Source organism: Oryctolagus cuniculus, chromosome 17 (genome assembly GCF_964237555.1).
Source record: "Oryctolagus cuniculus chromosome 17, mOryCun1.1, whole genome shotgun sequence".
Taxonomy (NCBI): domain Eukaryota; kingdom Metazoa; phylum Chordata; class Mammalia; order Lagomorpha; family Leporidae; genus Oryctolagus; species Oryctolagus cuniculus.
In genome coordinates, this window is record NC_091448.1 from 60,519,367 (window position 1) to 60,533,929 (window position 14,563).

The window sequence follows — 14,563 nt, forward strand, 5'->3', positions numbered from 1 at the left end:
GCAGGCAGAGGATTAACCAAGTGAGCCACGGCGCCGGCCCAGATTTTCTTGGCACTATTCTATACCCTACCCCAGTCCTAGCAGTATCATGAAAAAGGGATTTCAGTCTGCTCAATTGCATTCTTCAGAAAGTACCTGTGAGTAATTAAGAGATAAGGAGTCTGGAAAGTATTTTGAAGAAAATAAAAGGAAGTTTAGCCTCATTGTCTCTGGCAGGTACACTTCAGTAAGTCAGCTCTGGATTAATCTTTAATCTTCCTCATACTCTTAAAATGGTGAACAGTAGCCCAAACAAATTATTTATTCCAAAAGATAATATTTATTCCTAAGGAATGATTCATTTATTCAAAACCTTACATAAGAAAGACTATCAAAGATATTACTTCTCTAGGTTTTCTGCTTATGTAAACAAATTTTTTAAAAAAATATGAGTCAGAAAAGAGAAATAAAGATATTTCTTTAAGTATGGTTTTCAATTTTTTTTTTAGTTCCACATCTTTAGGATTTTCTTGAAGTCTTTCTCAAGGCAAATAAATTTGTGTTAGTTGAGATATTGGCACTCATAAAAGAAATAAAGATTCTTTAGGAAATCTTTCTCAAAAATAAGATCCACTTTGCCTGAAATAAAATAATGTATAAATTTCACAAAACTTGTTTTATTTCTTTTAATTGCAAATATGTTATTCTTGTTAAAATATGTATAGATAATTTAATGTCCCCCTTTAAAAATTTTTGTATTTATTTGTATCTTCCATCCCATTCGCTGGATCACTCCCCAGTTGCCCTCAACAGCAAGCAGTGGGCCAGGCTGAAACCAGGTGCCAGAAACTCAATTGGGTTCTCACATTTTGATGGCAGAGGCCCAAGTACTTGAGACATCACTGCTGCTTCCTAGAGTGTATGTTAGGAAGCTGGAATGGAGAGCAGCACCTAGAGTCAAATCCAGACTCTCTGATAGATGTGGACATTCTAACATTCTAAGCAGTGGTGTGACCTCTGCGCCAAACACCTACCTCCAGTGTCGCCTTTGATTGCACATCAGTGCTTGTTTCTTCCCCGTCCTCCATAGAGCGATGGTTGTTATGGTGTGTTTTTGTTTGCCCTCCCTCTCCACCCCCCGCCCCATGTATGCGTGTGTGTGTGTGTGTGTGTTTTGATTTTTGTTTTGTTTTTTTGTTTTTGTTTTGAGGTAGACAGGCAGCTCCCATCTGCTGTTTCACTCCCTAAATGCCCACAACAGCAAAGTCTGGGCTAGGCAAGCAGAGAGCCGAAAGCTCAATCCAGGTCTCCAGTGTGGATGACAAAGACCCAGTTACTTGAACCGTCACTGCTGCCTCTTTGGGTCTGCATTAGCAAGAAGCTGGAATCAGGAGCCAGAGCCAGAAATCAAACTCAGGCAGTATGATGAGATGCTGTCCTCTAAAAAAAGATTTATGTCCTCCTTCCGCCATCTTGGAGCCTGTGGAGGCCTGCTGTGTCTGTGATACAAGGCCATTCTTGCTGGCTGTAAGTGAGGACTGTAGAACCAGAGGGAGCACACAGCAGCACTGCTTAAAATTGAAGGTATTTATGCTCCAGATGAAACTGAATTCTGCTTAGGCAAGACACACTTATGTGTACAAAGAACAACACAATGACCTGGCATCAAACCTAACAAAACCAGAGTAATATGGGAAAAGTAACTTGTGCTCATGGAAACAGTAGTGTGGTTCATGCCAAATTCCAAAGCAGCCTTCCTGGGAAGGCCATTGAACACGGTATCCGTGTGATACTGTGCACTTCAAGAATTTTAAAGCACTGAAAAGTAAGCAAGTGAAAATGAATTGCTTCTCTTGTTAACAAAGATCACTCATTTGAAAGGCAGACGTACAAAGAGGGAGAGACAGAGAAATCTGTCCACTGGCTCACCCCCGAGATCGTCCCAACAGCCTGATCTGGGCCAGACAAAAGCCAGGAGCTCCATCACTAGTGGATGTCGAAGTTACAAGTACTTGGGTCCTCTCCCGCTGCCTGTCCAGGCGCACTAGTAGGGAGTTGAATCAGAAGTGGAATAGCTGGGACTTGAACTGGAGCTCCTGGCACCGCCGCAAATGACAGCTTCTTTCATTGTTGCTAGTGAGGTTGAGCTCCTTTTGCTAAGTTAGTTGATTATTTAGGTTTTTTTCTTCTATGACTTTTCATCTTTTTGTATTTTTTGGTTGGGTGATTTAATTAGTGACTTGTTAGAATTCTGTGGTTTTGGATATCTTATCATTGGTTGGTAATTTTAAAAGTAAGACCTTTCAGGAGCTGGCACTGTGGCACAGGGGGTAAAGCAGCCACCTGCAGTGCCGGCATCCCCTATGGGCTCTGATTCATATCCCAGCTGCTCTACTTCCAATCCAGCTCTCTGCTGTGGCCTGGGAAAGCAGTACAAGATGGCCCAAGTACTTGGGCCCCTGCATCCACATGGGAGACTCGGAAGAAGTTCCTGGCTCCTGGCTTTGAATCAGCTCAGCTCAGGCCATTGCGGCCATTTGGGGAGTGAACCAGCAGATGGAAGACCTCTCTCTCTGCCTCTCCTTCTCTTTCTGTGCAGCTCTGACTTTCAAATAAATAAATAAATCTTTAAAAAAAAAAGACCTTTCACTGCAATCTTTGCCTTTTTACTGCTTTATATCCCTGTAACTTTGTAATATATTTTAACGGTGTTAGAGTAAGACTTTTTTTGTTTCTTCTTTTACACGATTATCTTGGCTATTGTTTTGCCATTTCTCTTCTGAGAGTTTCAGAATTGTGAATTACTAATTAATGTGTCATGTTTCATAAACCTTATTGGGATTTTAGATGGAATTGAGTCAAAGATTGTTTTTCTTTCTGTGGAACAAAGTTGTTTCAAATAAGTCCCACTTTGAATAACATGAAATAGCATAAATGTGTTTCTGGTTTTTTAGGTTAGATGACATGCTTCAAATTGATACTTTTCTTCTAACTTTAAAACTAGTTGCTAGAAATTATATTCTTTTCTTCGTGTTAGGAAGATGACATTTGGAAGAGTTAGTGACTTGGGACAGTTCATCCGAGAATCTGAGCCTGAACCTGATGTGAAGAAATCAAAAGGTTTGTGATGTTTTCATACTCCATATTAAGCCTTTACTTACATTACTTATTGATTTTTTTTTAAGTGAAGGACACTGTAAGTTTTAATTAGTGATAAAATCAGCAACCTTCACCTTTGTAGGCACAAGTAAGTATAGGATGTGTTATCATGTCTCTCTAAAATCTGTTCCTCCGAATCAAGTTACTGAGCCTGCCTTACCAATACAGAGGCACATCAGTATGAAAAATACTGTTGCCTTTTTATTTAATGGCAAAATACACAAGCTCAGGGTCAACTTGAAGTTTATTTTGAGACCCTTTATTATATTAAATTTCCTCAAAATCTCAGAAAGATGTTTTGAAATATATGTGGAAAGTATTACTTTGTTGGAGTTCAGATTCTTATTTGGTTTAATCGGCAGAAAAGGGTCTTGGAGAAGACTAGACATTAGATGCAGAAATCCTTTTTAGACAGGTGTATTCTTTGTGACTGATTTCAGCTTACAAACTGTTGGTTTACCTAGGAAGTTTGGGAAGATAAAGATAGATCCATTAAAATACTATCTGTTAGATTTGTCTTTTTTATTTTTATTTTTTTAAAGCAGCAATAGTTGGGTAATGAATTGTACCACTTTGTTTCAGTGACTATCAGAGTAAACCAAAACATGCAACAATTATGGAAACAACTTAGACCAAAGTGTGTCTATTACATAGTTGACCTTATTTATTCAGATAATTAGTATATTTCCTATTTTGACAAAAAAGTCTCATATGGGTAGAATGTTGTAAAAACTGGATCAGGAAAGTTCATTCTGGAAATAGTTTTTGAGTTACTGTTCCTCTGTATGTACTGGTTTTCACTGGGCAGGTTAGAAGATAGGAATTGAAGCTGTCATTGTGTCATAGCTGGTAAAGCTGCCCTGTGTGATGCTGGCATCCTGTATAGGCACTGGTTTGAGTCCTGCCTGCTCCGCTTCTGATCTAGCTCCCTGCTAATCACCTGGGAAAGCAGCAGAAGATGGCCCAAGTGTTTGGGCTCCTGCCCACACGGGAGACCTGGATGAAGCTCCTGGCTTCTGTCTGGCCCAGCCCTGGCTGTTGCAGCCATTTGGGTAGTGAACCAGCAGATGAAAGATCTCTCTATGTCTCTCCCTCTCTCTCTCTAACTATGCCATTAAAATCAATAAAATAAGTCTTAAGAGGAAGAAGATAGGAATTCTGTTACCAGGAAACTTAGAGTTTAGTAGTTTTGTGTCTTGGATTGGGTGTAAGATGAACTCTGGGAAGCAATCAGTGGTGGCCTTGGAACAGGGGAAGTGTTGGATGATCCCAGTGAGATGTTGGCCAGAATGGACAAATTAATGTCATTAGGTAGCTTTTTTCCTTTTAAGATTTTTTTTTATTTATTTGAAAGAATGATAGAAAGATCTTCATCTGTTGTTCACTCCCCAAATGACCTCAATAGCTAGAGTTAAGCCAGACCAAAGCCAGGAGCCAAGAACTCCATCTGAGTCTCCCATATGGGTGGCAGGGGGCCCAAGTACTTGAGCCATCTTCTTTAAAAAAAAAAAAAAAAAAAAAAATTTATTTGAAAGGCACGGAAGCAAAGAGAAAGGTCTTCTATCCGCTGATTCATGCCCCAAATGGCCACAGTGGCCGAAGCCAGGAGCCAGGAGCTTCTTCAGGGTCTCCCACATGGGTGCAGGGGCCCAAGCACTTGGGCCATCTTCCACTGCTTTCCCAGGCCATAAGCAGAGCTGGATCAGAAAAGGAGCATCCAGGACAGAAACTGGCACTCATAAGGGATACTGGCGCCACAGGCAGAGGCTTAGCATACTATACCAAAGTGCCAGCCCCAAAGTCTCCAGTATTAACAGAAAATCTCTGAGCTGTTTGTTTTTTGGTTTTTTTTTTGAAGTTGGTCGTATACCTCTGACAGCTCATAAAGAAGTACTGCTGCTTCATGTATATAGATGTTGAATATATGCAGCTTGTTCTTGTTTCATATTAATTAAAGTGTTATGAGTAAGGATTTAAAAACAAACTTTTCCCCACGCTACTGAATCTCTGTTCATTCTGTTCACTGTCTCTTCATATTACTCATTCTAAAGCGTAATTGAGTGCCTACTAAATGTATCCCTTGTTCCAGGCACCAGGAAGAAAACAAATTTCCTATTACCCTAGAACTTACATAGTAGTGGAAGAGAGAGTAGATAGTTAAAGAAATGAATTACTGCATGTTACCTGTGCTTCTGTATTTCTGTATAAACATAAAAGGCAGGATAAGACACTAGGAAGGTGATGGGGGCTACTCTTTAGAGATGGTTGTCAGGAAAACCTTACTGAGGAGGCAGCATATTGAGGAAAGACCTGAGCACAACAGGGAAATAAGTCCTGGTAGTATCTGGAAGAAGAGTGTTTTTGGCAGAGGGCAAAGATTAGAAACCAGCAACCAGAGCAGATGACTGGGCATGGGCAGCATGGCTGGAGTGAAGTGACCAACAGGATGAGTGGGAGAAGGTGGGAGAGCTGGGAGGGTTTGCAGAGCCTACGGCAAGGACTTGAAAGCGTTGAGGACATAGTGGAAGTTGGAATAGGGAAGTGATGTGATGTTTTAAAGAGATTGCTGTAGCAGCTTTTGGAAAGTACAGAGTGGTGTTTGAGAAGCAGGGAAACAGAACCTTCTTGGCATGTAGTCTAAGTCATAGTCTGAATAAGGCATGATGGTGAGCGAGGGCTAGGCTGGTGGGGGAATAGCAGTCACACTTGGATTACATTTCAAGGAAGAGGTCACAGGGTTATTTTCTCTGCCAGGAAGTTCATCCATCAAGCTACTTACATTGTTAATTTGAGGCACACCTACATAAAGTAGTGAATAGGAATTTCTGCAATTTGCTTAAACACATACATTTATCCTGGTATGTCCTGTAATTGTCCAGGTATCCCTTAAGTCAACTATTTTTTGGTAATGAAGGAGCCAAGAGATTGCATTCATTCACTCCAGACACTTTGGAAAGATTTCTGTGTCTTGAACACTCTGCTTAGATGCCAGGGTTGTAAACTAGAGGGTAAAGAGGGAATGGGTTTCACTCTAGCCTGGTTCCTTCTTCATAACCCTGATCTATTAAGCACACTGGGCTAGTTTTCTTACAGAATGCTCAATGTGGATTTTCCTGGTTGTGTTATTTAGCTTATTCTTCCCTCCCCTTGAGCCCAGTTCTTCTAAACTAGAATTTATATCTGGAGTCTTGATAATTCAAGCTCTACATTCTTGGATAGAGCATGTCATAGGTAATGTATGTGGTGTTTTTAAGTCTGTCTGTTAATGGGTGTATACTTGCATGTTAAAATATTCCCTGAATGGATACACAGAATACTTAACAGTGATTGTGGAAGAGTAATTTACATTTTTTGTTATACCCTTTTCCAATTTTTGAATTTTCTTACCTTATGCAGACTTCACTGCTTAATTATCATCCCCACCACAGCATGGCTTCCTGTTGCACTTGAAATAAAATCTAACCTCTCTGCTGTGACCTGCAAATGTTCCTGCTGCCTCTACAAGTGTAACGTTACCCTGAAGCACTCTCCCTTTTGTGAACTAAGCTCTAATTGAACTATCCTTTATTCTTTTTTTGAGGTTTCTTCCCTTTCAGTCCTCTGCCCTGGCTTGTACATGATGACTGGCTCCTTCTCATCTCAGTATTAACCTCTTCACGGAGGCCTTCCTAGCCACATGGTCTGAAATCACCTGTACCACAAAGTGCCACTTCTGTGTCTTCCTCATTGTCTGCAGTCAGCCTGCTAGTTGTATGGACTTGCCTTTGGTCTATTTGATGACTAAACTATTACCTCTATGAGGGAGCACGGATTTTTTCTCTTATTTGGTATTATACCCTTTGTTTGTAAGATTATGCCTGGCATATGGTAGGCACTCATTGAATATTTGTAGATTGAACTAAATAATTTAAAATTTCATGATTATTTGGGTGGTGAGATTATGGGCCGTATCTATTATTTAAGAAAAAGGTCATTTTAAAACTTGGTTGCCCTTTGCATACTGGTATAGATAATAAGTTTTCTTATCTACATAGAGTCCCTTTATCCTTCTCAGACCCTAATTGGTATTTCTTAGCATTTTCCAGCTCATGTAATTAATTTTTTTTTATTATTTTTATTTATTTGACAGAGTTAGACAGTGAGAGAGAGGCAGAGAGAAAGGTCTTCATTCCATTGATTCACTCCCCAAATGGCCGCCATGGCTGGCACTGCGCCAATCCGAAGCCAGGAGCCAAGTGCTTCTTTCTGGTCTCCCATGTGGGTGCAGGGCCCAAGCACTTGGGCCATCCTCCACTGCCTTCCCGGGCCACAGCAGGGAGCTGGACTGGAAGAGGAGAAACTGGGACTAGAACCTGGTGCCCATATGGGATGCCAGCGCCGCAGGCGGAGGATTAACCAAGTGAGCCACGGTGCTGGCCCCTCATGTAATTCTTAGACGATACCTCTGTGAAGACAAGCTCCTCATTTTACAAGTGGTGAAATTGAGGAGTAGGAAGATTGTGGTTTGTTAGGAGTCAAACAGCAGCTTAATAGCAGATACAGAGTATTATTTGGTTCATAGTATTATCTTGACAACAGTTCTAAGCCTCAGGTCCCCTTCCTCTACATTTCTGTTCATCCTTGCTGAGGACAGTTGGAAAGACTTTCCATCTCAATGGTTTTAATTTGGGTTTTGGAAACCTAGTAATAGGGCACAAAGGAAATCAGACTGCGTTTTTCTTCTTTTTTAAAAAAATTATTTATTATTTATTTGAAAGAGTTACATACAGAAGGAGAGGCAGAGAGAGAGAGAGAGAGAGAAAGGTCTTCCATCCACTGGTTCACTCCCCAATTGACCACAACAGCCAGAGCTGGGCCCATCAGGAGCCAGGAGCTTCTTCTGGGTCTCCCACGCGGGTGCAGGGGCCCAAAGACTTGGGCCATCTTCTACAGCTTTCCCAGGCCACAGCAGAGAGCTGGGTCAGAAGTGGAACAACAGCCAGGGCTCAAACCAGCACTCATATGGGTTGCCAGCACTGCAGGCAACTGCTTTACCTGCTATGCCACAGTACCGGCCCCAAGACTGAGTTTTTAGAAGGGTGTATCTTAGAAGTTTCATGTAATCAAGGTAATTTACAAAGTGACATTAAAAGCATCTAGAGGAGAGTGTGGCAAGAAGGAATTATGAAGAATGTTGTGAGCCTGTGTCCCTGAGTGGAATTCCCCTCGTGTCTAGTTGGAGTGATGAGGGAGAAAGCAGTACTTGTGTCAGGAAAACCCTGGACTGTGGTGTTTAGGAGCATGGGCTCCACATGTAGTCATCAGCGGTTTCTAAGCAGAGTTGAGAAGAGACAGAGTGAGGGAGACTCTTAGACAACAGGATTAGTAGTAATGAAGAAGAGGTTTTGGAGTTAGTGATAACAAAATTTAGAGGGAAAGTCTGACTTAAGAGATTTCCAAGATTGAATTCAAGAGATTGTAGTCCAAGGGGAAACTAGGTGACAGATTCATATGTGAATGAGTAAATAAGGACAGAAGCGTGTTTTTTTTTTTTTTTTTTTTTTTTAAACCCAGGTGAAAATTATGGTCTTAACTGAAACAGAGGATGTAGAAAAAAGAATAGGTGGTGAGCTCAGTTTGGAACTTGTTAAATTTAACATGCCTTTGGACAACTTGAAAGTATGAATTTGATGCCCAAAGGGAGTTTCTGGGTTATTTGTATATTGAAGAAAATTGAAGCCCCAGCAGAGAAGTGAAGAATGCTAGTAGTAGAACTCTAAAGAAGTGCCCTGTTACAGAGTGAATGCAGAGGGTGAGTCAGAGGTGCAGGTAGAGGGGGAGAGGCAAGAGCGCCAGCAGCACGGTGCTGCAGATGAGACCGACCAGCAGTGGGGTAGACCTCGGACACAGCTTTCAGTGCTATGGCCCTGTTGCCTCTGCCTGACTGTAAACTTTGACTAAGCTAGTGCTCATACTTAAATTAATTAAAATTGTTGAGAGAAAAGGATTCAGGCTTGATGTTTTTCATAAAGGCTATGTATCCCATTTACTGAATTAGAAGTTTGCCTAAAGAAATAATCTGACAGTAACTCACGTAGTTTAAGGTACAGTTGGGAAGTTAATGTTTAAACTATTGAATAAAAGTTTAAACTATATATTTCATGTATAGAAATAGAGGCTAGGCTACTTCCTTGATAATTCTTCAGCATCTGTGTGCAGATATATGTTTGTGTGTCCTAGAAGTTGAGGTGTGCTGTAGCTTGGATAGAGCCTGCTGTTTGAAATTCTGCTCTCACTCACCTGATTTATGCAGACAAGACAGCCAGCATATAGCAGCACAGTCTGTACTGTGAGGAGCTGGTCTGGAAAGTTTGAAAATACAAGAAGTGGACCAATGTCTCCTCATCTATTGCTAGTTTTTACCCAAGAGCAATATCTTGGTTATGGGTTGTTTTTTTTTTTTTTAATTTGTTTTTAAGATTTATTTATTTTAAAGGCAGAGTTACAGAGAGGCAGCGGCAGAGAGAGAAAGATCTTCCATCTGCTAGTTGACTCCCCAGATGGCTCCAACAGCCAGAGCTGCGCTGATCTGAAGCCAGGAGCTTCCTCTGGGTCTCCCACACAAGTGCAGGGGCCCAAGGACTTGGGTCATCTTCTGCTGCTTTCCCAGGCCATAGCACAGAGCTGGATTGGAAGAGGAGCAGCTGGGACTAGAAATGGCGCCCATATGGGATGCCGGCACTACAGGCAGCCGCTTTACCTGCTACACTACAGCACTGACCCCTATGATTTTGTTTTGTTTTTCATGTTTGCTGTGTATTTAACAACAGATATAGTTTATTTCACTAAGTGAAGAAAGGAGAAGAAAAATCCAGAATTCTGAACAACTTTTAAAATGTATTTCAAGCCATGATATTTGCAAGTTAAATATTTGCTATGAAAACAGTATAGCTGGTGATTATTGATGATAATATTCCTTAAAGAATATCCATGTCCAGAAGGGAGCAGCTTTTAAAAGAACAGTATTTTTCAATGTAAATTTATGGATGAAATCTAAATTGTGCATGAAATCTACATTCAATTTTGGCTTTGTCTATTAGGATCCATGTTCTCACAAGCTATGAAGAAATGGGTGCAAGGAAATACCGATGAGGTAAATGCAACTTTAGTGTGAAGATTCCTGTTTGTGAGTACCACTTGTGTCCAAGAAGAGTTTGAGGTTTTCTTTCTTTAGTTCCCATACTTTAGCAACATGGCCCATCTGTATTCCCTTATCCAAGAAGTAACAAGAAAGGGTAAGGAGGGCTTCTTCGCATTTCACAATTGCCTGAAGCTAGAAGTGATCTTCAGCCCACAGACCATGGTCACTGAAGGATATCCATGCATTCAAGTTTTCATCGACCAGCGGGCATCAGTAGTCAGTGCAAAAAGCTTCTGTATTTCTGCACTCAGTTTGACTGTTTAAGAGTGGAGGCTTGCTTTTCGAATAGTTTTGTACATGAGAGATGGCAGCAGAAAAAGGAAAGAGTGTTATTTTGACCATCTAACATGAAAGTGGTCATGGTTCTTGATGCCTGTTGATTGATCCTAGAAGCCAGCGAGTGGCGTGTGCATACTCCTGTATCATAGCCAGAGCATATTCCAGATTTCTTTCATACATGGGAATGTACTTCTTATCCAGATAAATAGAAATTATATGCATATACAGTTGTGTTTAAAGCACTGATTATTTGCATCTTGATTCTTCTAATGAGTAACCATTATCAACAGTTTGAATTACTTCCTTTAGGCCCAAGAAGAGCTGGCTTGGAAGATTGCTAAAATGATAGTCAGTGACGTCATGCAGCAGGCACAGTATGATCAACCACTAGAGAAATCTACAAAGGTAAGGATGACTTGTGTTCTGACCTAGCTTTAGTAAATTATATTCTGGGTATATAAAGATTAAGAGGACATAGGGGACTTCTGTATGCACCTCTGGATTGCTGTGGGAATTGCCTTTTCATTATAAACAAGTAGAAAATTGATAAACTAAGTGAGAAAACTGTTTCCAGATATTAGACAATGGGAGTATAGGGCTGAAGAGTAACATTGAAGTAATCTTGTTTCACCACCAGAAGCAGCCTAGGAAGGGCAGAGAGAGGACAGAGTCCAGTAGTCTTGTTGAATTTGAGGAGTCAAATAAAAATCCAGAGACCCTGAAGTGTCTAGAAATTATAGAACAGGGGACAAGAGGGAGTTGCAGAGATTCAGAGAGGCTGTTGGCTGAATACATATCTGTGGATTGAAAATGCACATCTTCAGGGAAAGAACCACCAGAAATCATGAAGAAAGAACTATGAGTAGTACTTGTCCCTCCTGGTCAGAATGGTATACACAGAACTCTGGGTAGTGTCCACACAAAGGTTACACCTTACTACTGGGGCTGAGTTAGCCCCAGAGGAAAGCACTTCAACCTAGAGGGACAGGCATGTGGTATAGCAATTAGATGCCACTTGAGATACCTGTACTTCATAATGGAGTGCCTGGGTTTGAGTTCTGTCTCCCAGCTCCAGCTCTGTGTTAGTGCATACCCTGGGAGAAAGCAGGTGACACAGCACAAGTAGTTTGGTTCCTGCCCCCATGTGGGTGACACAGACTGAGTTCCTGGCTCCTGGCTTTAGCCTGACCCAACCTCAGCTGTTGGGGACATTTGGGGAGTAAACCAGTGGATAGAAGATCTTTTGCTCTCTGTTGCTGTGCATTTCAAATAAATAAGTCTTTAAAGAAAACAAAAAGAAATGAAAGAAGAAAGAACCAGTAGGACAAATAGCAAAGTAGATTTAAACCGAATGATATTAATAATTATATTAATTATTAATATTATTAATTATATTATAATTTATATATTTAATAATTATATTAATTATTAATATTGTCCTCAATGATTATTAATCATTATATTAATAATTATAATAGATGTAAATGGTCTAAGTAGTCTAGTTAAAAACTAGATTGTAGGATTGGAAAATAAAGCAGAAAAAGTAAAAAGGCAAAAGAATGAAAAAGATAAGCATACAGATGCTGTCAGAACCAAGCTACAATGGCCATTAATGCAAATCAGAGTAAAATTCAGAATAAGGAGGATTACGAGGTGCAGCTTCATCTAGAAAAGATGAAGAATCCTAATTATGTATGCAATTACTAAGAAGTTCAAGTTCAAGGGGGACAGCATTGCGGTGCAGAGGGTTGCAGTGCTGGTTCGAGTCCTGGCTACTCTGCTTCTGAATCAGCTTCCTGTTAATGCACCTGAGAAGGCAGCCTGGGGGAGACCTGGATAGAGTTCCTGGCTCCTGGCTTTGGGCTGACTCAGCCCAGCCCTGACTGTTATGGCCATTTGGGGGCAGTGACTCAGCAAACTGATGTCTGTCTGTCTCTGTCTCTCTGCCTTTCAAATAAATAAGTATTTTCTTAAAAATGCTCCAAGTACATGAAGCAGAAATGGATAGAACTGCACAGAGAGGTAAAGAAATCTGTAATAACATAGATTCCAGCAGTCTGCTCTTGGTAATAGAAAGGGCATTGCTCTTGAAGAATTGGTATACCCCTGTCCACCAGTCAGACCTGAATGACACAGCAACAGCAGAATGCACATTCTTTTTTTTTTTTTTTTTTTTTTTTTTTTTTTTTTTGTTGGACAGATAGGGTTAGGGAGAGAGACAGATTGGTTCACCCCCCAAATGGCCGCTACAGCCAGAGCTACACCAATCTGAAGCCAGTGGCTAGCTGCCTCCTCCTGGTCTCCCATGCGGGTGTAGGGGCCCAAGCACTTGGTCCATCCTCCACTGCCTTTCCAGGCCACAGCAGAGAGCTGGACTGGAAGAGGAAAAACTGGGACTAGAACCCGGCGCCCATATGGGATGCCGGTGCCGCAGGCAGAGGATAAACCAAGTGAGCCACAGCGCCGGCCCCTGAATGCACATTCTTTTGATGTTCCCATGAAACATTTACAAAGATGTGTTGTATTCTCAGCCATAAAACAAATTTCAGTAAAGTTTAAAGGATAGAAATCATCCAGAATATGTGAAGAACTCTTAAATTAAGGAAGACTGACCATCTGATTTTTTTAATGACCAAAAGCTATGAAAAGACTCTACATCTGAGAAAACACATGAATGGCAAAGCCTTATGTACATTGATAGTCATTATGGAAATGCAAATTAAAGTGATTCTGAAATTTCACATAAACATAGAAGAATGGCTAAAATTAATAAAATTTATAGTACCATGTGTTTACAAGATTGTGGAGTAGCTTAACGTGTGATATTTTACTGCTGGGAATGCAAAATGATAGAGCCACTTTCCAAAACAGTTTGACAGTATCTCATAAAGTTAAACATAAACTAGCCAGGCATTTCCTTGGGGAATCTGGTGTCAGAATTGTTAAGTTCTTGGACTGGTATGTTCTCCAGAGACCAGATTCCTACCTAGAAGATTCTTGCCAAGCTGCCCGTTTCTTATTAGCCAAGAAAGGACAAAGCTAGAGGGGCTCTGTATTATTACACATATATTATAGCCAATCCCTCCTTAATCCCCTCCACCCCATTTTCAGTGCAGCTTCCTTATCCGCAGGCATAGCTAGCATATTTTAGGCCAGAGACACTGTTTTATTCTACTCAGAGGTAGATGTCAGATTTTTGTGCTGAGGTTGAGTTTTGGGCAGAAGCAATCACACAGTATGGCTAATGAGAGCTTCAGAACCATCACTGTCAGATCTGCCTGCTTCTGCCTTGGGCTTTTGACAAGTCTTCATGTTTGCATGCACCCTCATTCACCTCACCGAGGTATATTGCCGCCAATTTTTGACAGTGTGAACCAGGTTACTGCTCAGCTCCTCTACTTCAGTGTTGGGTTGCGTATCTGGGTCCACTACATGATTTAACACTTGTCCATTCACTTCCAGCTTCCAGAATGTTGCCACTTCCACCCTTTTGTCCACTCATGTGAGTTTGTGTTTACAGAGAAAAACGTGGTGCCAGTGTAAGAAGGAATGAACTGAATGAGTGTGATCAGTCCACCAGTTCTCCCTGGAGGGCAGATAGCTCTGATTCAGAAATTAGGAAATCCAGACTTGCCTTCTCTGTAGATTCGCCACTAGTTCTCATCTTGCCCATGAAACTACACAAATAGCTTTCAGAAAATTGAAGACAATCACCTAGTCCCCCTTCCGTCTTTTCTTCAAATGAGACATTCTCAGTTCCTTCAGCACTTTTACTTTGTTACCTGAGGACTTAATGTGACAGAATTTCTGCTCATGTTCTTCATGCAGACATGAAACTACTCCTCTGTCACTTACGTTAACCAAAAATCAGGAATCGGAGGAAAGTATGATCAGATGACATGGAACTAGCAGTACTTTTGAGGGCTTTAGTTTGGTTTGGATTCATCATCACCCATTGCTTTCCAA

General features: G+C 41.0%; 1 protein-coding gene across 2 annotated transcripts in view; it reads left to right on the forward strand.

The window, feature by feature from the left end:
• The window catches only part of AKAP10 (A-kinase anchoring protein 10), a 91,324-nt gene that overhangs the window by 67,801 nt on the left and 8,960 nt on the right, over positions 1-14,563 (forward strand). For both annotated transcript variants that reach the window (XM_008270672.4, XM_008270671.4), the window contains exons 12-14: positions 3,017-3,099; positions 10,218-10,270; positions 10,907-11,002. In XM_008270672.4, the coding sequence (XP_008268894.2) occupies positions 3,017-3,099; positions 10,218-10,270; positions 10,907-11,002 (232 nt within the window). The remainder of the gene's footprint in view (positions 1-3,016; positions 3,100-10,217; positions 10,271-10,906; positions 11,003-14,563) is intronic.